The sequence below is a fragment of the Schistocerca cancellata genome, chromosome 3 (genome assembly GCF_023864275.1).
Source record: "Schistocerca cancellata isolate TAMUIC-IGC-003103 chromosome 3, iqSchCanc2.1, whole genome shotgun sequence".
Lineage (NCBI taxonomy): Eukaryota > Metazoa > Arthropoda > Insecta > Orthoptera > Acrididae > Schistocerca > Schistocerca cancellata.
Window position 1 is genome coordinate 407,885,103 of NC_064628.1, and position 24,985 is coordinate 407,910,087.

At 43.7% G+C, this 24,985-nt stretch overlaps 1 protein-coding gene and 1 non-coding gene across 2 annotated transcripts in view; both read right to left on the minus strand.

Moving 5' to 3' along the window:
* LOC126176729 (zinc carboxypeptidase-like) overlaps positions 1-24,985 on the minus strand; it is a 138,411-nt gene that overhangs the window by 100,317 nt on the left and 13,109 nt on the right. Inside the window, exon 2 of the mRNA XM_049923897.1 lies at positions 11,945-12,104. Coding sequence (XP_049779854.1) covers positions 11,945-12,097 — 153 coding nt within the window. The 5' untranslated portion in view covers positions 12,098-12,104. The remainder of the gene's footprint in view (positions 1-11,944; positions 12,105-24,985) is intronic.
* Trnas-cga (transfer RNA serine (anticodon CGA)) lies at positions 9,153-9,234 on the minus strand. Its single transcript has one exon. It is a non-coding gene; the product is annotated as a tRNA-Ser (tRNA).

Sequence of the window (24,985 nt, forward strand, 5' to 3'; positions counted from 1 at the left end):
CAGCTCGATCTCTCTGCCCGAATGTCACAGAAAAAGTCCTGGAAGCTCTCCGAGGTCTTTCAAATGCTTGCTGTCTTCCTTCCCAGATCAAGGAACAAGGCATTCACTTCCTATGAAACTTTAAAAGTGCTTGATTATGGATTTAAAGCTAGAAGAGCTGACTTTGTGTTTATGCTACTCTACAACTCTAGTACCTTCGGGAACGTTTGTCATGGGCGCCATAAGCCTAGGCGTTGTCGATTGGTCATTAGTGCCGGTTACAGAGCTGCTTTCGCAACCCCTTCGTTGCGGTTAACAGGGAGCTACGAAATTTCAAACATGCAGCCTCTGTGGATACGAGATAGCTTCGCTTACGCCAAGTCTCTAGACAACATGGGCCCGCATCTCGTGGTCGTGCGGTAGCGTTCTCGCTTCCCACGCCCGGGTTCCCGGGTTCGATTCCCGGTGGGGTCAGGGATTTTCTCTGCCTCGTGATGGCTGGATGTTGTGTGCTGCCCTTATGTTAGTTAGGTTTACGTAGTTCTAAGTTCTAGGGGACTGATGACCGTAGCAGTTAAGTCCCATAGTGCTCAGAGCCATTTTTTAGACGGAATAGTAGCTCTAGCTGAGTTTGCTATTCTTTATCCATTCTCGAAAAGTGAACACGTTGGGAGCTAGTTCATTATTACTTAAAAACACTATAGATCTAAAACTTATTTACAAATTAACAATGCTACTGTAAGTATTTGATGTTTTACAGATAGCATCAAGCAAATTAACTTGGCAAATATTTTAATATTACTGATTTACCAAGAATGATTCCACCGCACTTCACTGTAATCTTCAAAAGAGCAGTGTACAGTTAATCGATTATCTCTTGTCTCTGCGTTGCGTTTTACTATAGAATGAATTATGAGATTCTGGTTTGTCCATATTCAATGCACCATAAGATTAAGCAAAGTCGAATTATATTTTTACTGAAAATTTTCTTCTGATCCCAACACTTCGAAATTGTCATGTCTCTGAATTCCGTACAATTAATTCCAAAAATTTTCATGTTAATCCTTTCCTTTCAGTATTTCAAGGCTTCCTGCATTTTGCCCCTCATCATTACGATAATTTTTGTGGTAAAGTCATAGTGGAGCTCAAACGTTTCTCCACCTGTGACATAAGACTACATGCAAAAGTTGCATACTGCTTGTACGATTTTGTCTTCCTGCCACAGAAGTGAAACACATAGGTTCTCCATTACGATGTACCTAAACAAAAATTATTTTCGATTAAGAGAGTAATAATAGAAGGTAGATGATTAAAAATTCAGAACAATGAAGGCGGATTGCTACAAACGCCAATTTAGCACGAAGTCTACATGCTTGGATATGCAGGTGATCAGCGTTCCAACGCAAGCAGAGAGAGTAGTAAGGAGTAACGCCGCCTGCGTTCTGTACATAAGGAAAGATTACGCAGTGAGTTTCTCGTTTAGAAACTGCATTTGAAGATTTGAGATAAGATTGTATTGTGCCTCCTGTAAAAAGGAGGATCCGACAGTAGCAAGATCATGCTCTGTGAAGACTTCGGCTGATCGTACCTGGGTCTTGGTGCACGCATTGTGTCCGCATCCAGTGATTGTTACGTGAATTTACAATCAATGAGCCGTACTCAACGCTTGGCAACATCAATGCCTAAAGCGAATAACGCCCAAGTGGACAGACGTTGTTGGCTCGGCCGAACACGATCGTATGACCACAACAATTGAATCGGTGCAGTGGTTTGTTTGCAGTAAGACAGAAATCTCCGAAGACATTGTTACGACGTCAGTAGCACCACTGGCTGTCAGCATTGCGACTGTTGCGATTTCCATTGCCGCTGCATGAGACAGAGGTGTGCCGACGGTGTTACTCCCATGGACTTCACAGTACACGTGGGTGCCATCACATATGCTTTTCAGAAAAGTTTCAGTTTCGTCTTCAGCAACTCGATGGACATTTCCGTGTGAGGAGGCACCGAAGGAGCTGACGTTTCCAGATCGCATTCGTCAACGTCATACAACAGCAACACCTAGCGCTCGTACCAACTTTGGGAACACAATACGGTTAAGTGTGGTTTCCATAGCCAGTAATTTGGACAGCATGCTCTCCATCTCTGATGTGTTAAGACCGGCAGCATTGCGCTATTTTCAAGGTGTCTACGACGTTATCTTTCAACAAGATAACCCAAGCCCGCATGTAGCCCGCGCTGTCCCGACCTATCTCGCCAGAGGGGTTATTCGACTGTTGCCCTGGCTAGCTGTTTACCCACTGAAAACGATTAGCTTCGGGTTGTCTAAAGTCTGGCACACAACCACACGTCGGCTTCTGTGATGGATGAACTTTGACGGAGCGTTGAAGCAGCGTAGAGTAAATCTTAATTCTACTCTACGGCAAGCAGGGTCAGAGCCATTCTTGGTGCCAGAGATCACTGTTCTGTACTAAACTTCACACCTTGTATACCCACGTCTACCCACAAATTTAATCGCGTATTATTCCTCCTATACTGTACATGCACAATACGCAATATTTCGATATTTGCCTCCTTGGTATTGAAATTTTAATGTCCAACAGTATGTTTTAGATAAAGCACTTCAGAAAAAGAAAAAAACGCGAGACCACGTAAAGTTCGTAAAGTTCAACGTCTCTGCTTATCTGTGTGGTATATAAAGCATATTACAACATAGGTGGTCAATGTCTGTTGCTATGAATCGCCAAATGACCGCCTCATCGTTTCATCATCGATTCCTCTTATAGTACAGTTAATTTTTTTTTAGTTACAAGAACAATACACACTTTTTCTAGAAGACCTAATTTCAAAACTTCTATACTGTCCTAAGTTTTCATGTAATAATGGTTTCTATAAATGTTTATGGCATCCTATTGCAAACTCACCCCAACTTCCTTGTATGATTTTATCATTTGATATTATGGAGTCTGAGTTTTATTCACGCCTATTATAGGCGCTTGGCTGCCTCATTTGTTAATAGTTCTGAGGGTTACAGCTTCAAGCTACGTCTCACTGCTTGCTATGGCTGGTGACAACAGGGTACCTTCTCAATTACTGCCCGACCTATTAAATGACTAATATTAATTTACTTTCATCACTCAGATTAATTGTAATAATGCAAAACGGATAACGCTTCCTGGCCGAATCAACAGTCACTACAATCAGTGGGGGGTGGGGGGTGTAGAGATTTGCTTCTGCCCATAAATTGTTGTACTTCAACTTATGATTCTTTCTCATTTTGAAGTTGATTTTCTTCAGTTATTTAATTGCCCTCCTGAATAAAATACAATCAGTTATTGGGAATATACTTTCAGTGGGAATGAGTGAAGGTTTCCTTCATATCAAGAGCACCATAGGGATCTTGCAATACAAAGTTTCTCATACTGACAATTATGTTATAGTTTCATCTCTTCTTCAGACCAGGAGTTTCACGTCTGAAATGCTAAATGTCATAATTCCCAGTTGGAATTAATCTTGGTCTCCTGGAGCTAATTGGAGATCGTCACACCATTAGGCAGCAGGACGGTTTCATCTAATGCAAAATATGAGTAATATCGTCGCAGAAAGTGAGATCCTCACTGGCACACAATATAACCACTGCGGTATGAATATCACTGTTAGTGGGAAAGCTAAGCATCGATCAGCAGAGAACGGCTCTTACAAGCAGATCGCATAATAACGTAAGTGCGCTGAAAAGCTATCATGCCACTCTTATAATTAAGGAAGGCATTAGTCAACGGAAAACTATTCGTGATTATGTTAGCAAGGAACTGAATGACACTTTAAAAATCACATCAGAGAAAATACTTAAACATGAAATGGATGTGCGATCACTTTCAAGATCTATATTAAAGACAGCTCACCGAAATTATCAAAATTACGTTAATGTGCGTGATGTTCTTAGAGAACTTGCTGTAGCGGTCTACAGAATTTAACTGAGACAAGCATTACAAAATTATATTTTAGATGAGCTACCACCACAATTTTCAAATTATATTAAACTTCAGGCACTACAAATGCTAGCACATTTCACCATACAGTACTGACTGCATATCCAAGCTATAATGATTTTGATATTCACTCAACTAATATTGTATCGTGAACCTCGGTACGGTGCACAAAGAATCCGAGGCCACACGTTGTAGACCATGTGGTACCGCCTTCCATCGCAAAGAAAACATGAAAAATAATCATCATCAATCAATAAAACTACGTTCACTAGGCTGCTAAATTCCTTAACGGGGGTAAACATTAATAAAAAACACACACTAATGATTACTGAGCACTGAGAACAGGTACTCTTACTTGGTGTGAAACACGTGGTTGAGAAGCAAGTACAAAGGAAACGAATCCAAATTTGTAAAATGATACCGGAAAATTATCTCAATTTAGCCTGTAGCTCGTCTAATAACTGTTCTAGCAAATACGCTTACATAATTATAGCGATTTCTCATAGTATCCGGTACCAAAAGAGGTGCAAAACAATATTCACACCAGTCACCAAGAAAACCCACGACTTGTTGGAACTGATCCCGTTAAACTATTCTTGTAAAACTTCTAACATATATAACTATTATTAGCGGTTGGTAATAGCCCGCAAAACTTATAAATTTTGTAGCTTAACGCTCTTTATGTGTTCAGCACGAAGTGCACTCAGTTCTGTCACACAAAGAAAAGATCATCAAAATAAAATAAAATTTATAAACACCTAATGGAGTTTCCAAACGCCTTCTAAACTATCGATACGTAGTGAAAATATTTGCAGACCTCTTTGCTGAATCTTTGCTCACATGCTCACAGATTCCTCTTTGCAAAAGTACCATCTTCTACTCACCTATGGTTAGTTCTATCCTATCTACAAACCAAACAATCACATTTTGATTCACTCATTTTCATGAGAAAGTGAGGAGAGGACTAAGAAAGTGTGACAATTTAAATGCAGTTTCAGTTCCAAATGGCCATTGTGTGAGCGAATTATTGCGCGTGGCGTCTCCTTGTGCTACCAACAACTATGATTACAACATAACGATCTCTTGTTTCCAGCCAGGAAGGCTTTAATGAACCTTACGAATAGTATCGCTTCGTTAAGTTTATGTAGGGTGTTTCATGCAGTTCTTCTTTCTCTTAACTTCATAAAATAATAAGTTGAAGGTATATGTATTGTGAAAGGTGTTAGAAACATGAAAGTAGTTTATTCAGTTATTTTCGAGCTACGAGTTACAATTTCTAAATAACATAATATTATATTTTACTATCAGATAGTTGATCTATTTAAAAATAAATATATTTAAATGGAATATCCATCAATTGTACCTGGGAAACTAAACTTGTTCAAAATTTAAAGGGTAGATGCAACATGGAGTGCATAAACTTGCTAGCGTCACAGAGAGACAAACTTCCACCACTCTCTGTTTGAAGTTACCTGGATTTGCGTCTTCGGAGACATATGAGGTTTCTTAGATATCTCCCAAGAATAAAGCTACTAGTGTTAGATCAGGCGACTGTGCAATTCATACCTGAGGTCCACGGCTTCCTGACCGTCTTCCGGGAGATCTGTTGTTCGGTTCTTGCACATCACGCGCAGATGCACAGGGTGCATCCATATACGACCACTAATGCCTAGACTGAGATTTTCAAGGACTGCACGTAAACAGTCGATAGCAAAAGATCGTTACATGTCATCTCTCAGAGCAGCTGCGAAGTAGTGTAGATCGATGATTTCCTTTCCACCTCCTTTGAGCATCTAAATGACATACCCATCTATGATTTTATCTTGCTCAGTAATATGTCGGTTCACTGCATCACTGAACGTGTACTTATCAGAAAACTTAAAGCTTTGTATCGCATCCAGAGTGAAATTATTCATGGGCCATTCGCAAGAAGTAACTCAGATTGAAATCGTTTCCATGCAGGTCCTATGTCCATGAAAGGTGGTACGAATAAAATTCGTGACCGTGCACTATTCTCCAGCTGATCCCAGAGATTGCGGCAGCTTCTCGTAAGCTGGCATTTGAATAGTGGTGTAGCTCAGAAAAAATAACGACTTCTACATGATAAGTTTTTGTTGATATTGGTCTATTGGTCTATTGCCAGCACACCTTCTGAATCTAGTTTGTCGAAGTCTTTGTTTAACACGAAAGAACATAATGGCTGATGGAGCTCTTCAACAAGGACATTTCAAGGCATAAGTCGTTACTACTTCATCAACCATCGCACCAGCATGAGCCGAGCATTAGCAACATGTCAACGTATTCGTTGGATGTGTATGTCATGAATGTTTCACGTTAATGTCCATGGCAAATGGCACTTCATTTGTTTTTGGATTCCGACCTGCCGTGCTTAGGTAGCGTAAGGAGGAGGAGGAGGAGGAGATTAGTGTTTAACGTCCCGTCGACAACGAGGTCATTAGAGACGGAGCGCAAGCTCGGGTGAGGAAAGGATGGGGAAGGAAATCGGCCGTGCCCTTTCACAGGAACCATCCCGGCATTTGCCTGAAGCGATTTAGGGAAATCACGGAAAACCTAAATCAGGATGGCCGGAGACGGGATTGAACCGTCGTCCTCCCGAATGCGAGTCCAGTGTGCTAACCACTGCGCCACCTCGCTCGGTAGGTAGCGTAAGGAGACGTTGTACAAACTAACCGAACGAAATTCCCTACTGCTATATGGGGTATCCAAGGAACGTTGTTATATCACCGAAGCCACGACTCCAGATCACTTCAAACAGCGCATCGAGGATGCTTATCGCTCCTTGACATCACACGCTGCATCCATCCTTGAAACGTTCGTAAGTTCTAGACCCGTAAATAAAATTGATAGAAATTTGATTCAAATATACACTCCTGGAAATGGAAAAAAGAACACATTGACACCGGTGTGTCAGACCCACCATACTTGCTCCGGACACTGCGAGAGGGCTGTACAAGCAATGATCACACGCACGGCACAGCGGACACACCAGGAACCGCGGTGTTGGCCGTCGAATGGCGCTAGCTGCGCAGCATTTGTGCTCCGCCGCCGTCAGTGTCAGCCAGTTTGCCGTGGCATACGGAGCTCCATCGCAGTCTTTAACACTGGTAGCATGCCGCGACAGCGTGGACGTGAACCGTATGTGCAGTTGACGGACTTTGAGCGAGTGCGTATAGTGGGCATGCGGGAGGCCGGGTGGACGTACCGCCGAATTGCTCAACACGTGGGGCGTGAGGTCTCCACAGTACATCGATGTTGTCGCCAGTGGTCGGCGGAAGGTGCACGTGCCCGTCGACCTGGGACCGGACCGCAGCGACGCACGGATGCACGCCAAGACCGTAGGATCCTACGCAGTGCCGTAGGGGACCGCACCGCCACTTCCCAGCAAATTAGGGCCACTGTTGCTCCTGGGGTATCGGCGAGGACCATTCGCAACCGTCTCCATGAAGCTGGGCTACGGTCCCGCACACCGTTAGGCCGTCTTCCGCTCACGCCCCAACATCGTGCAGCCCGCCTCCAGTGGTGTCGCGACAGGCGTGAATGGAGGGACGAATGGAGACGTGTCGTCTTCAGCGATGAGAGTCGCTTCTGCCTTGGTGCCAATGATGGTCGTATGCGTGTTTGGCGCCGTGCAGGTGAGCGCCACAATCAGGACTGCATACGACCGAGGCACACAGGGCCAACACCCGGCATCATGGTGTGGGGAGCGATCTCCTACACTGGCCGTACACCACTGGTGATCGTCGAGGGGACACTGAATAGTGCACGGTACATCCAAACCGTCATCGAACCCATCGTTCTACCATTCCTAGACCGGCAAGGGAACTTGCTGTTCCAACAGGACAATGCACGTCCGCATGTATCCCGTGCCACCCAACGTGCTCTAGAAGGTGTAAGTCAACTACCCTGGCCAGCAAGATCTCCGGATCTGTCCCCCACTGAGCATGTTTGGGACTGGATGAAGCGTCGTCTCACGCGGTCTGCACGTCCAGCACGAACGCTGGTCGAACTGAGGCGCCAGGTGGAAATGGCATGGCAAGCCGTTCCACAGGACTACATCCAGCATCTCTACGATCGTCTCCATGGGAGAATAGCAGCCTGCATTGCTGTGAAAGGTGGATATACACTGTACTAGTGCCGACATTGTGCATGCTCTGTTGCCTGTGTCTATGTGCCTGTGGTTCTGTCAGTGTGATCATGTGATGTATCTGACCCCAGGAATGTGTCAATAAAGTTTCCCCTTCCTGGGACAAAGAATTCACGGTGTTCTTATTTCACTTCCAGGAGTGTACTTGCACGTTATTGATTTAAATACAGCAGCTACACGATGGAGAAAATGTTCCGTTTAATAAGTTACAGGTCGTTGCTCTCTTTGAAAAATAATTAAACTATGTTCTTAACACTGGGGGAAGAGTAACGCTTCTTTCGTTTACCTATCTAAATAAATATTTTTTCACTTATTACTTTATACTTATTAAGAGATTCCTAGCTATTCCACTGTGATCTTATTGAAACCCAACGTTCCGTTCATCTTACTGAAACCCAAAGTTCCGCCCCATCTGCGCAGGACATCTCGTTGTAGCTACAACTGCACTCGAAGATTTCCTCTGCAGACGGAGAGGAAAGATTCGGTTTTAATAAGAAATCATCCCACCACAGCATAAGTAAAGTACCGCGTGCTGGCCCTAGACGGGTCAATAGGGCCGGTCGACCGCTGTGTCATCCTCTGACAATGGCGTCGTCGGACGCGGTATGCAGGGACGTGTGGTTAGCAAGCAGGATGTTGGGTTTCTTGACCTTGGGACCTCTACTAATTGACCAAGTAGCTCCTCAGTTGGCCTCAGAAGGCTCAGTGCGTACCGTACCAGTTCCCCTAGCTAGCAAATATCCGTTGCAGTGCAGCGTCTCCCACACGGCAGTAGAGATGATGATGTTTGGTTTGTGGGGCGCTCAACTGCGTGGTTATCAGCGCCCGTACAATTTCCCAACCTTTGCTCAGTCCAATTTCGCCACTTTCCTGGATGATGATGAAATGATGAGGACAACACAAACACACAGTCATCTCGAGGCAGGTGAAAATCCCTGACCCCGCCGGGAATCGAACCCGGGACCCCGTGCTCGGGAAGCGAGAACGCTACCGCGAGACCACGAGCGGCGGACAGAAACGCACGCAGTCGGTAGGACTCGAACCTACGCTCCCAGAGGGAATCTGATTTCGAGTCAGACGCCTTAACCACTCGGCCACGACTGCCGGTGCACGGCAGTAGGCCGCGCTGGCTACACACCTGCGGAGGGCGCCAGGGCTCACGCCACAGTAGGGCGTGAAACAGCAGGGCTGAAAATGCGTAAGTACCATTTACTGCTTCGTATCAGATTCAGATTCAAATTTCGCAGAATGGTTTCGAGCGGCCGCTAGTGGCTCCGTCTGATACACGAGAGAAAATTGCGGTCGCATTGCACTCGAAAGGGATGCGATCACGTTCAGTGCTGTGGAGCCCCACAACGTCCTCAGAGGAGATTTGAGAGCCCGGGGGTGTCGGCAGTGTCACAGGTTGTCAAGAACGTCACCCTGGTGCTCATGGCTCTACGAACTGTCGTTTTCGAAATCGAAATTTGAGGGAATCACTGCCAGGCCAAAAGTATGGTTTTATTTGCTCCCTTTATACCACCCTCTGAGCGGCGGTTTTTCTGAAATCGTTTCCTCGGCCACCCATAAGAAAATCACGTGATTTCAACACTTTGCGTCGCGGTTCTGATCTCCATCGCAGAGGCGTCAAAAGAAGGGGTAAAATGTGGGTAAGAGAGAGAGCGCGACCTCTTTCCCACCGTGTGATACATACACGTTGGTGTTGAGCAGAGTTGTGATGAAACTTCGTGCCCACCTGACACGTCACATGAACTTCTCAGCTCTGACCTTTTATTCGCCTGTGCCGACACCTTGCTCTCTGAAGAGTCGGTGAGATCGCAGGGTGCCAAGTTCCTGCATCATTACTGAGGAAGTATGTAGGCACCTTTGAGGAAATTTCTTCTGCGTCGCAGTGGGAGAGAATTACGGATATTCGAAAAAGTGATCCTTTACTTGTGTTGTGCAGTCAACATTCACGTTCTTTGTAAGAAAAATGATACTGACCAGTGTAACTGAAAGCAATGCATTATTCCATGTGCTGCCTGTCATTCTCTCCGCTGAGTCCACCGCTTTCAGACCTGATTGTCCTTGACGGATTATCACTGTCTTTATAGCTTAGTGAACTTCGAATAGCATCATGAAGTCTTTCAGCGGCACTCGCGTGATTTCCAAGCTGCCCAGATCAGTACTCTCAACTAGCAATACTTGGACCACTTTCACAAATGTACTGTCGAGGTCTAGTGAGCTTCGACGTCACGTCTGTCTACACACGGAGGCAGCTACTAAACTCGATGCTACTATTCGAGGGTCGCTTTAATAAAGACCAGGAGAAACTCTTCCGAGACGCGCTTACCTCCGTTTCCTTCCACATGTGTTGGTAAATTCTACGAAGAGGTCGTAGGATGCATGGAGTTCTAATGTAGTTCCAAGAAAGAATCACCTACATACGGAGCACTTCGTAAAAAAGGTCTTGAAACTGCACATTTAAAACCTAAGGCTTTGTACAGAAACGTGGAGGATACATTCATGAGCTGGTTGCATGGTGAAGAAAACCTACGTCACCGTAACATACCCGACAAGTGAACATTAGTTTCACAGTGGAGATGGAAGTAACTGAATGCTTAACGTTTTCGGATATTCTGATAAAGGAGAATCCTGATGGCACGATGAGGCAGTCTGTCTATGAGGCAGTCTGTCTACAGAAATAGGACACAGACTGACCTATACCTTAACGCTAATAGTTGCCACCATATAGTGCAACTCAATTCGATGCTCACCAGTTCGACAGAGCCACATTCATTTGCAGCGAGAAGAGTCTGCATCTGCTAGAAACTTTCCGCAGGAACTGCTACACGGAGACAGAAATAAGACTCGCTCTCCAACCATTCATTTGCCGTTCGTCCCGTATGCTGGACGAAGACTGTTAAGATTACCTTGGTAATGGGCAAACACCACATAAAAGTTACTTTCTAGCCAAAACTCAAAATCAAGGACATGCTTCGCTCACTAAGAGACCAAATAGGACTGCAGGCATGGCAGGACGCAGTGTTGAATCTCGCAGCGCTCTATTATACATCTCTGAAGTGTTCACCTCAGTCAGACGAGTGTGCTGTGGCAAAGCACGTGACGAAAGTGCTACGCCGTACCAACGCGTTGTGAGATTATCTTCAAAGACGTGACGGAACCACGAGCACATGACAAGCTCATCAACCGGGACGACTGTTATCAGTTAGCATTCGGCGACAGTAACAATCCGCCAACAACATTCCAGTCTAAAAGCGGCGGAATAGAAAAGTCTACAATTCATCGGCTATGAGAAATAGCTCACCACAGCGTCCCGACGCTTCGCATGAAGATGACGAGTAGGAAACCAGTTGAAACGTTGCTACAAGACATCGCTGCCTACCGGCAGTCGCCCCATGCAGATGTCATCAGTTAACATGAAAATGACTCCGAGGTGCCGCCGCCATACGCCTCAGAGTGCCTTCCGAAAAATGGATGTTGATGGAGACATTTCGTGTTGATTCATAATTTTTCGGTAGGAACACGACAGAGTTCAATTAACAAAGTTTTTAAAATTAAGTATACACACGACTGATGCAAGAGACACTATATTTGTGGAATCGTTATCAGTATCTTTACCATGGCTATTAACGAGTTTACGGTATAAGACTCGATCACATCAAGCTTGTGAGCAATCCTAGGACCGAAGAAAAACAATCTGCGACTTAATGTTGTGCGCTCCTTTGAGCACAATTGCAATCAGGTCGCTATGCAGGGCAAACAGACATCTCCTTAAATAACAATGCAGACGTGTCGCTTACAGAATACTCACGTCGTTGTGGTACTTGGCGAAGCTGGCCAAGAAGCGCAGCTGCTCGTCGCCGGCTGGATGCACCCGGTACACGCGGTACTTGTCGTAGCGCATCTTCTCGCTGGAGATCACCACCACGGTGGTCGCCAGTAACACAACAGCTCTCCACAGCATCCTGAAACTGAGGCCAGTCACGTTACTTCACTCTCCGACAATGACAAACGTTGTGGTAGCTTTCGATATTAGTGAACGTATAGTTCTCAAATTACGACACACACTGAGAGAGAAGCAGAGAAAGAGAGAGAAGGGGAGAGAGAGAGAGAGAGAGAGAGAGAGAGAGAGAGAGAACGCACTACGGTGTAATTATCCTAATGGGACAGAAATCGCTAGAAATGTTGTACATGTACACCCAAACATATTACAATTTCAGAAAATTTGGTTAATTTATTGCGGAGAAAGGGCTTTACTAATTGAGCAATTTGGTAGCGTGTTGGTCAACCTCTGACCCTTATGCAAGCAGTTATTCGGCTAGTTACTGACAGAAAGATTTTTTTAATGTCATTCTGAGAGACAACTTGCCAAATTATGTCCAACTGGCGTGTTAGATGGTCAAAGTTCCGAGCTGATTGTAGGGCCCTGCCCATGGTGCTCCAAACGGTCTCACTTGGGGGAGGTCCAGTGACCTTGCTGGCCGAGGTAGGGCTTGGCAAGCACGAAGGCAAGCAGCGCAAACTCCCCCCGTATACAGGCGGGATTACCTTGCTGAAATGTAAGTCCAGAATGGCATGCCATGAAGGGCGAAAACACGGGGCGTAGAATATCATCGACGTGTCGCTGTGTTGTAATTGGGCCGCTGTTACGAAATTAAAAGGCTCCCTAGACCGTCACTCCTGGTTGTCAAGCCGTATTGCGGGGGACAGTGGGGCCGGTATCCCACTGCTGTCTGGGGCATCTACAGACACGTTTTCGCTGGTCATCGAGGCCCAGTTCGAAGCGGGACTCTTCACCGAAGATAATTCGACGCCAGTTCGTGAGATTCGAGGATGAACGCGCCCGACACCCCTATAAACGGGCATGTTGGTGTACAGAAGTCAATGGTAGTCGTCGCAGATGGCGGCCTGAACTCAGCCCCCCTTCGGTGAGCTGCCAGTTAATGGTCCTAGTCGTTACTGAAGCATGATTTGCGCATCTGACTGCTGATAATGATGAATCCTCGGCCTTAAGTGCCTCTCTGACGATTGCACGGGTTTCACGTTCTATCGTCTCTCTAGGTCGACAACATCCTTCTTGACCCTGTGTTCGGCCATGGTTCACCAATTTCTGCCAAAGTCGTTGACTAGTGGCATAGCTCGTATTCAAACGTGAAGCGATTCTCCGATTATTCCAACCGGTTTCTTTGAGCCTAACTACATAGCTTTTCTCCAGAGCTGACATTTGCGTGTATCTTTCACGCACCTGGATGCAAGGCTGTGTACATGTAATGAAATTCGCAAAGACTTCATGCCCTGATATCGATATGTGCCATGTTTGCTATCGTTGTCAGCTGTGCGGTGAAAGTGCGCTGCAGTGTTACACATTCATCCATTGGCCGCCGAAGTTTACAAATTTTGCGTTTTCCATCGATACCTGTGTGAATATCAATGAATGAAGTTAGTAGACTGAATATATAAGACACGAATATTAGTGTCCCTTCACTCCTTTGAAACTTGTGATATAATTCTATTGGATTCCCAGTCATTTAACAGTCAAATATCAATTGAAGGCAATAGATCGAAACACAATCGCTTCCGAATGAAACACTTTTGTTCTTTTTAGCCTACATTAATTCCGATGAAACATAACAAACACTTTTGGCTACAACTTAAAACTGCTTCAAATTAATAAGTTTGTTGGTCTGCCCATTTTCCGCAGCAAGTATGTAAATATTCGTTTTATAAGTTGAAACGCCTTTTTCATCCTGCAATATGTACTCGTATTTACGTATTTATGCTTCTAGACGCGTTTTACCTTTCACAGTAAGGCTTCTTCAGTCGATTTAGCCTCTAATAACTCAGTCTGTTTGTTATATATAGATTGGAATACATTTCGTGCCATTGTTTTCGCACAAATAAATTATTACTTACAGTTAATCGTGTGTCCGATCGAAATTTACGTTTCTTTACATCTGATCACAAGTTAGAGATAGCGCAGTCACTTCACTAATAAAACTTTGGCACATTTTCACGTCGTTATTTTTTTGTCTTCTAGTTTTCATATTTCGTTAGGTAACTGTTGTGGAACACCATTGCTGATCTGCCAAGAAATGTAGAATTTTTTTGCAAGAACTCTGAGTGATTTTCGTCTCAGCTGTTCTTTCCTTTGGCGTCTGCTTGATTATTTCTATGAATTAGTGTTGCCAATGTAAGAAAAGTTGCTCTCTCTCTCTCTCTCTCTCTCTCTCTCTCTCTCTGAGCTTGTGCGCGTGTGCGCGTGTGCGCGTGTGCGCGCGAGCCTGCGCGTGTGCGCGCGCGCCTGCGCGCGTGCGCGCGAGCCTGCGCGTGTGCGCGCGAGCCTGCGCGTGTGCGCGCGAGCTTGCGCGTGTGCGCGCGAGCGTGTGCGCGCGAACGTGTGCGCGCGAACGTGTGTGTGCGAGCGTGTGTTTTTCTTTGTGGACGCTTACGAGTGTGCATGCATCTGCTGAGGAGTGGATTATTTTGTTTAGAGGTTACATGGGCGCCACCAACGAACACTGGGAAGCAGTTTGCGTGGCGTTAGCCTAATGCTTATCTACTTGACTGTTTACCATTTTATCCATTAATGCGTGTGGTGAATTGTTTGTCATGAACACTTTCATTCGAGAAGTTTACTTTTCTGCTTTGATTTATTCTACATAACAATGTTCTTAAACTGGTCAAGGTGACTTCCATTCTTTGTTATATTTTCATCTCTTTTTGCTTAGTGGTTAGTTTGTGATTTAAGTTCTCCGAGAGACTCTGCAAATGTCTGATGAATAGCCCGTATCTCCAGGATCTCATATCCACTTTTTACCGTATATAAAACTTTCTACATCTTCGATCCACGTATTTCCTACTACATGCGTTACGTTTTACTATATTGATACCTGATTTCTGGTATAAATGTATATGTATATGTCTTGTTGGTTTTAGAAAGTATTTCTGAACAGAACGGACTGATCTGCAAATTATGATTACGCCTCGTTCTTTGAAAATATGACTTTTTTTGTGTGAGTTTGTTTGCATATTACGGTGCAATGTCTTGTATTTTGTATTATGTCGTTCTGATTTTTCTGTATTTTTTGGTTTTATTTTGTTTGTTTTTATTTGGTTGTTTTGTCTCTGGCTTTGTGTTTACTGTTATTGTTTGCTTTTTACTTTTGTTGTTTACCTTGGTGGCAATGTTACTACTGTACCCACTGTTTATGGCTAATTACATTGTGATGTGTATTTCATTTTGATAGTTTTCTTTATTGAGCGGTAGGGTGTTGGGTCTGAGGAACATTTGTCGAAGTCATGTTTATTTTTGTGAGTTTCGATTGTTCAATGTTTCCTTCATGATGTTGTGGGTTAACTGCAAATTTCAAGTACGTACATGTGTTTTTCTTTCTTAATAACTGTAGCTAAATTTAATTTGATTATTGGATTGGTTTGTTATTGTGAATTTAATCTTTTTATGTATCTTGTTCTTGACCAATATTTGTTCGTGGTTCATCTATTATTTTTCAGGATGTCATCTACGCATCTGACCCAATATAAATGTTCTATTCTTTCGTCACTTCTTCCGTAAAAATAATCTGATCAGCATGATTTATAAAAATTTTTGCTAATGTTTCTCAAACTGAGGAAAATGTTAATACATCCTCTAGTAAATAAAATTCATTGTTGAAATGGAAGTGGTTTTATTCTATTAGAAGATTTTAATTAAAAACGCAGATCATTGGAGCTTATAATAGAACAAAACTACTTCCAATTCAGCAATGAGGTTTATTTAGAGGAGGACGCATTACCAATGAGTTCCTCAATTCTGGTAGCCTCAGCAAATATTTTCATAAATCGTGTTGAGCAGATAATTATAACAAAAATAATTTGAAAAGAATGCAACACATTATAGTGGGCCAGTTTGATACCAAAGCAGGAAAGAAATCCTTTTGAAATAACCAAGAGCGTATGCCAAACAAATCATTACTCACATTGTAAGACAAAATGGTAGAGTTGCACGTCGTCATGAATGTGTAACAGGTAGCGTCTCCTAGTTACGTGCTGCTCATACGTACATTCAACTTGAAGCTTGGTTTCCTTTTCTGAGGAACAAATGCGTAAAATATGAACACCAAACAAAAAATAATGACATGAAAGTTTGTGGACTATCTCGCTTGATCCCCTGCAGTTTCATTAAGTTTCGATAGGTGTCCGCGCTAAACGAAGCTTTCAAAATGGCGTCTGCAAAGCTTTGAGTGTCTTTTGGGGGAAACCCGAAGCATTGCAGACATTCATAAGCGCTTGCAGAACGTATATGGAGTCCTGGTCGTGGGCGCGGCGTCTGTCATCATTGTGAAGGTCGCAGAAACCTGTCCAATTTCCATACGGCTGTCACTCCTGGAACGTGCGAACACACTCATTCGAGGTGGTCGATGGATCACAATCAACATCTCGCTTTACAGGTGGACGTCTTTACAGGTAGTACTGATACTCTCGCCCACCAGTTGGGGTACACAAAGGTGTGTACCTGCAGGGTTTCTCGCTGCCTAACGAAAGTTCGTAAACAACAACGAAGCACCGTCTGCGATGAATTACTTGCGTGTTACGAGGCCGATAGTGGCAATTTTTCCCAAACATCGTCACAGCTGATGAAACAGGGGTTCATCACTTCTAAACGGAAACAAAACGGCATCCATAGAGTAGCGTCACACTACCTCTCCTCTGAAGAAAAAGTTCGAAGCCGCACCCTCAGCCGGTGAAGTCATGGCGAAGGTCTTCTGGCACTCTGGAGGGGTTATACTGTTTTATGTCCTCCATCACGGTGCAACGATTAACTCTGAAGTGTACTGTGCTAACCTCAGGGAATTGAAGAAACGCCTTCAGCGTGTTCGTCTCTACAGAGATACAAAAGAACTTCTCCTTGTCTATGGCAAAGAAAGGTCTCACATAAATCTGCACACCAGAAAGAAGCTCACAGAACTTCAATGGTCTGTTCATCCTCATCCACCATTAAGCACGGATCTTTCACTTTCAGACTTCCATGTGCTGATCCAATGAAGAATGCACTCCGCAGGAAGCAGTACGTGTACGATGAGGAGGTTACTTATGCAACAAGACGTTCGCTCCAAGCCGGCTGCTGTGACCGAGCGGTTCTAGGCGCTTCAGTCCGGCTGCGGTCGCAGGTTCGAATCCTGCCTCGGGCATGGATGTGTGTGACGTCCTTAGGTTATTTAGGTTTCAGTAGTTCTAAGTCTAGGGGACTGATGACCTCAGATGTTAAGTTCCATAGTGCTTAGAGCTATTTGAACCATTCGCTCCGAATTCGACCCGTAGGGTGGCATCATGCGGGCATACAGATCATCCCAATATGGTGGCGTAAGGTCGTCGCGTTGAACGGAGATTACCTTCGAAAATCAGGATTTGTAGCGAAAAGAGGAGGGATAACGTGGTGAGTCGGAATTCTGAATAAAACTAAAGGGCCTTCTGAAAAATAAGTGTTGCATTACTTATTGAACGCTCCGCGTATAAGTATCGCGTATAAAAGCCAAACTGTGTTACTCCGGATTAAATTCACTGGAGATGCCTTAACGTGGAAGACGAAAGGTGTGTGCGACGTAAGAAAATATACATTGCGTCAGGGAAAGGTGTCTCAGTTTACAAAATCAGTATTGTTTGAAATTATCCTTTTCTTACCGTTTCACTTATACTTACTGTATCTGTTGCTGTCGTGTGATTCTAGTTTCCACTTTTGGTTTTACCGAGATTATGCGTAACATTGCTAATATTTACTGAATGGGACAATCACTTTTTATTCTCAGTGAGATATCACATTTTTGGGGGGATAGCATCCATGATCAAACCACACAAAGACTGATACCAGAAGCACAACGGCATCTGTTTTTCAACAATTTTTAATGACAGGTGATCTGTCTCACCGCCATTCCTCGATTTAGACAACTAGTGTCCCATCAAAGACAATGTTTTATTGTACATAGGTAGGGAAAGGGGAAGAAGGTTGCTGGATTCGACTTGCGACGATAACGTACCGGAGGTCGAGCGGTCAGGATTTGTAAGTGGGCATCCAGGGCTGCCGTTAAATAACAGAACAGGAAATTACATAAAATAAAGAGAATATGTTTCAGTGTACGGTATACAACGGACGCGCCTAGGGTCGGAAGTTACCAGATTTAGGTGTCTAGGAAGTCGAACAACTAACTGAAGCGGGCAACGGAAGGGGAGGCGGTTCTTGTCAGTTAAATGTTAGTGACCGGTCATGGAACGCAGATTTAGAGGCTCTACCTCCCAAGAAAGACGTCTGTTCTGCTCGAGCTCTGGATCATAAGGGAGCAAAGCAACTGTGTTCCGCACTGCAGAATGCTCCAGAGTCCACACACGTTACCTGGACCCCACGCTAGCTACTGGCTAAAGTCAATGGCGTGAATTATCTAGCAACTTCAGCGTAGGCCTCAAGGCGACTCTTGTCAGACCTGGACAGAACTGCCTCGGTTCTGAAAGACAGGCAGCTTGTGTAACGTAGCTACGGCGTAAGTTGCTCTGGGAGATAATTTGTAAAGATTTCACATGGCCTTTAAAATAAATATTTTAAACAAGTTCCCTAAAATGCTTCTTGACTAGCTGCCACCTTGTGCATTATTCAATATGAATCAGTTACAACATCAACAAAAATACAACGACTGATTTCAAAATATACTGCCTTGACAACATATAAGTCCAGATTAAGATTCCCGTAAGCCAACACTGTCATTTAATGTACGTAATAATATCATTGTTACGGTATATATTGGCAGCTGCCTGCTAAATTTTATTTGTTCCGACTTAGCCCAGTCTGCACGTCAATCCAGCTGAACGAACAAAGTTTAAACATGATTTTCATGCAAAAGGATCCAAAACTCTCCATCCACTACTATTGCGATGTCCCGAATTTCATTGTGTAAAATATAGATGGAAACTAGCGTCATTATTACGGCGTGTCCCTCGGTTGATAAAACACTCGTCCTGAGCTTTAGGAGGTTGAGTGTCAGACGGCAACAGTGGGGGACTGACACCAAATGTGTGCCGTAAGTGCTGCATCAGTATTTTCGTCTTTAACAATTTTATAACGTCAAAACTTATGTTAGCGATCTTGGTACTCAGGCAATATCTGTGTCATTCTTGTGTTGCTATTTTGCTGAATCCACAAAAAAATTGAGTATTGTTTATTTTATTAACAATAGACAACGCAGTTAATAAATCCCCAGACATGAAGAATAGTCTTCAATCTACACATATAGGTAAAACAATGAGATCCAAAAAAAGAAGTATATGGACATAATTTGTGGATTTACACTCCTGGAAATTGAAATAAGAACACCGTGAATTCATTGTCCCAGGAAGGGGAAACTTTATTGACACATTCCTGGGGTCAGATACATCACATGATCACACTGACAGAACCACAGGCACATAGACACAGGCAACAGAGCATGCACAATGACGGCACTAGTACAGTGTATATCCACCTTTCGCAGCAATGCAGGCTGCTATTCTCCCATGGAGACGATCGTAGAGATGCTGGATGTAGTCCTGTGGAACGGCTTGCCATGCCATTTCCACCTGGCGCCTCAGTTGGACCAGCGTTCGTGCTGGACGTGCAGACCGCGTGAGACGACGCTTCATCCAGTCCCAAACATGCTCAATGGGGGACAGATCCGGAGATCTTGCTGGCCAGGGTAGTTGACTTACACCTTCTAGAGCACGTTGGGTGGCACGGGATACATGCGGACGTGCATTGTCCTGTTGGAACAGCAAGTTCCCTTGCCGGTCTAGGAATGGTAGAACGATGGGTTCGATGACGGTTTGGATATACCGTGCACTATTCAGTGTCCCCTCGACGATCACCAGTGGTGTACGCCCAGGGTAGGAGATCGCTCCCCACACCATGATGCCAGGTGTTGGCCCTGTGTGCCTCGGTCGTATGCAGTCCTGATTGTGGCGCTCACCTTGAAAGGTCTCTGTTGGATTCCTTTCATGTTTAATTTCTTAAATCTGTTGCCATTTATGGAATAAATTCCTCTTCTAAATGTACTGTGGCGTTTCTGACTATCTGGGAGGAGACTGAGCAGTGGAACGTGTTACTTTTACACATAAACAAGAACGATCTGTCACACTACTACACTTTAAAGCACAGTTTATATGTAATTCTTATATGTAATTCATGTCACACAGTCTCATACGGAACCTACATCCGCTTTCTTTTATATACTGTATATGATAAGATACTGTCATCCCCCTTCCCTTTTGTGTGAGAGGATGAATGAGCATATGTATTTCTAGTTGCATGCTTGAGGGTAGCAGACAAGGCTGTCTGCTAGAGAACAGTAGGACCAACGTCGGAACAGGTAGCTACGCTTCCTAAAAGCAAAGAGGTTTCTATCCTTAGTATGGTCCTGTCCGTCCGTTGTCATGTTGGTATAGGAAGCTGCCCCTCTGGCCACTTCCGTTGGTCTTTGTGAGACCGAGGAAGCACGCTGGGCGGTAGGCAGTTGCTGTGTGGCCGTGGCGAGCGTCTGAAGTGGTAAGATCTCCGGCTAAGCGCGTGTCTGTTAAGTCCGTAGGACAATGGATTTCTTAAGTTCAGCCTAACTGAAAATTTAATCACCTTGATTTCAGGTTTAGCTCTAAAATATCTAATGCTATCTTAAAGTGCAGCGGAGTGTAATTCTCGTGTTAAATTCAGATTATTTTGCGGTAGTTGCTTTGTTACTACTTTGTGAGTAAAGTGGAACCACGTGTTGATCAGTAACTCTAACTAAGTTCATCAATCTTAAATGCGAATGTTTGTGTGATTATAACGTCTCGTCTTGACTATTTTTTCAATATAGCAACTTTTCTTTATGTTCAGCTCACGTGGGGTGTACTTTGCGAGACCACTACCACGTGCTTATATAACTGTTTGACCCATTAGGTTAATAGTAAGACGTTAGTAACCAGTTCAAGGTTTTTTCTTTTGTCAAGTGCTTTTCGATCTAATGTATTTTAATTATCAAAATTATTGTGGAGTTGTACGCTTTGTGTAAACCAAGTTGACCACGTGGAGCATGTGGTGTAATCATCAAAGTAGCCCTCAGCTATTCTTTTTGCGAAGACTTCACAAAGAGTTAATATGAATTTAGTATACCAGTGTGTGGTAATTACATGACGGACAGGATTGTGGTATGAACGTAATTTCTTTGGGTAAAAACTGAATCTGTTGGTTGTGGTTAATTTCTTCTTGCTTATGTTTCAATGTTCTTCGTGTGTGATTTTATGAATGCAGTGTTGTATACAGTCTCCCAATCTTCGCCCCATATTTTATGTGTTCCGTAAGATTACAATCTCACATTCTTTTCAATCGTAAATAAGGCACCAGCTCAGTTATAACTCACGTATAATATGCTGAAATTTCAATGAACAATCTTAAAATAAATTTCCAAGTATAAACTGATTTCTTTCTTTTTATTTAAATTCTCCTTTTTATATATATATTTTACCGGTTTTGTATGACTATTAAAAGATTATCATTAGTGTTAGTCTGCTAAATATCTGATGAAACAGTTGCCCAGTAATCCACGGTTAATGTCCCCAGACAGATCACGGCTTTTAACCCACTTTCATTGTCTATTAGCTCCGATTTCAGTATACCAAAATTAAAGTAACAATATTACATTTCAACATACCAAATTAAAGTTGCAACGTTACACATGGCGACCCTGTTCTGTGATTCCGCTAGACTCTGGAATCTCTGAAATGTTAGATTGCGAGCGTGTTATAATCTTAATTTTTTTCCCTACAGCGCTCAAACAACTTCTGCGTTGTTTCCGAGCAGACTTTCAAAAGATTCACGGCGTTGTTGATCGGCGTTGCGTTGTTTGTCTTGTTTTGTTTTTTATATTTGTGTGTTTTATATGTCTGTGTGTTTTTTATTCTCGCTTGTAAATTCCACTGTTTCGATCTAAGATAAAAATTTGTATTGCGTGTAAAAAAGTGCGTACTAGGTTGGGTATCTTTCGTGTGACTGTCGTAATTTTTGTGGGACACATTTATTTTGATTAGTGTGTCGCATACCGGTTATAAATTGCACTAATGCAGACACGTAACCAAACTAAAACTAAGCGGTCCGACAACCTAACCAACATGGACCAAGGGGATACTTTAATTTCGAATGTTAACGCGTCGGGCGGTTCCGAAAATGCAATGGGGAATACTTCAGACGAAATGCAAGACAGGACGAACGGGCTCACATCAGAGCCACAAATTAATTTGCCTCCAACTAACCAAATTGATTTGGCAGAACTCATGAAAGCCTTATTGCAACAAAATAAAGAATCATTTGAAAAATCGTTCCGAGAACAAAAAGAATCATCAAAAAAATCGTTCCGAGAACAAAAAGAATCATCCGAAAAATCGATCCGCGAGCTAGGCGAACAAATGACGCATAAATCTGAAAAATCGATCCGGGAGCTAGGCGAACAAATAGACGAAAAACTAATCCAGCAGACAAATAAAGTCGACAAGTCGATGCAGAGAGTGTCCGATGATATCTCACAAAGAATAAACAATCTGGCAAGTGAGATAAAAAGTGATATTATGAAAGAATTAGGCCGTACATTTGAACAAATCGATGATCGTCTGCAAGCTTTAGAACAGAGCAAGCGGAGGGGCGATACCGAATCTAAAGAAAGCGAAGAACGGCTACTTAGGAATTTTGAAGAGCTGAGGGAAGAATGCCAAAGGGAACACCAGCAGGTAATCTCGAGGGTCCAGCAGGCGGAAACGCATTGTCCCACGTCCGTTAGCAACACAATAGCGGACAACAGTTTAGCGATCCACGCGTTGGAACAGCAAATAGAACAATTGAAGCAGACTGGGGCGGAGGACAAGAGACAAATTGATGATAAGATTGCGGCATTAGCGGACACTGTAGGCACGATGAAGCTGACGGAAAGCGAGAACAATACTACACCGGTAGCGGCCGCAGAGACCGAAGAAGTGCGTTCGCTTCTTAGATTTCAGAAGGGACAGTTTGAAGTGAACAGACAACACAAAGCTGTAACAGGCGAATTACAAGAACGCGTGGCGCATCTGGAAAACCGCATGGCGTGTGATTCCGAACTCGCCAATAGCACTAAAAATAGCCGGATGAACAGTGCAGAGAGGGACTCCGGCCACGAGGGAGATTTTGACGACAGGAAAGAATGTAATTTAAGGGGCAGACATGAGAGAAACAGAAACATTCAAGGGCCTCGCCAGGAGGAAATGCGGGGATTTGATTTCAAACATTTCCTTACGGTGAGAAAGTTTGAAATATTCCGAAATTCGCAAAAGGAATACATCCACGAGCATGGCTTGAGCAATTTGAGTTCTGTCTTCCTCCCGACTGGGCAAGTTCACATAAGATAGAATATATGTGTGGCTATTTGGAAGGCGAACCGGCGATTCGCATGAGGTCGGCAGCGCGTCACTGCAACTCCACTCGGGAGTTTCGACAAGCATTTCTGTCCGCCTATTGGTCGGAAGCGGCACAAGATAGGGTCAAACATGGCATAATTATGCTGCCAAATTTGAACCAGTCTGGTTTCGGCAGCCCTGCACGCCTGTTCGACCACATGCTGCAGGCAAATCAATTTTTATACGACCCATACGGGCCTGCGGAACTAATTAGGATATGCATCACCAAATTGCCGATGCACTTGCGGCACGTCATTCTTGCGGGACGATGCAAAGAGGACGTGGAAACGTTTAAAACACTTCTCCAAGAGTTGGAATACAATACAGGAGAATGCCCGCCTAATCAGGCACAAAGTTATTACGGGGCAGAGCAGCGCGACCGCAATCGTGGCCATATTACTAATCAACGGCGTGACTGGTCGTCGCGACGCGAACGGAACAATAATCGGGACCGGCCGTACAGAAACTGGGGTAACAGTCGCGAACACAGGTGGAACAACAGAAATGATCGAGGACGTAGACAGAATCGTGAACGCTACAGGTACGGCAACCAGAATCGACACTATGATGAATACGGTGGGAATAGGACTGTAGGCGGAGCACCTCATGATGTCGAAATTCGGCCGGCCAACCCTAGAAATAATCCGGCAAATGGAAATGAACAAAACCGGCAATGACAAACGATCAGCGCAGAAGGCACCCAATCGGAAGAAATGAGCGACATGGCAAATGACTAGAAAGGACAGTGAGAAGTAGAGAGGACGGTGAGGAGAAAGAATTGATTAGTTTAAATTTGTGATGTATGCATTTTGAATAATATGTTGGTAAAAAATTAATGATAAAGATGTTTCGATGTGATGGATTGAAGTGATGTTTTAATTTTTTTCTCTCCTTGTGCAATTAGGATTTAGTTTGATTCAAACGTGAAGATAAAAGGTTTCTTTGTGAACGAGTAAAATGCTGTTTATGTTTTTTTTTGTGTGTAAATTGAAAAGAGCCGCTCCTGAGAGAAGCAATATCTGCGTTGAATTAGTGCATAAACTCAGGGGAATATCCGATCTGTGGGTATTATGGGTCTGGCAAACCCAGGTCCCCAGCTGTTAGTAGCCTTGTTTCCGATTTTCTGCTTTCAGTGCTACTATCTATCTATTACTATTCTATATCTGTCAGTATAAATGAGGATCTCTTACTATAGTATGCGTGCTGTATGAATATTTTAAGATAGGAGAACTCTGAGAAAGGAATGAGTAAGTTTGGAATCTTGAAAACAGGATGCGATAATACGATTGTTGAACCATTGGCTTCCAATATGCGATGATATGTTAATATTGATGATATATGTCTTTTTTGTTCTTTATAGCTGAGTACGTAAAGTGCTGTC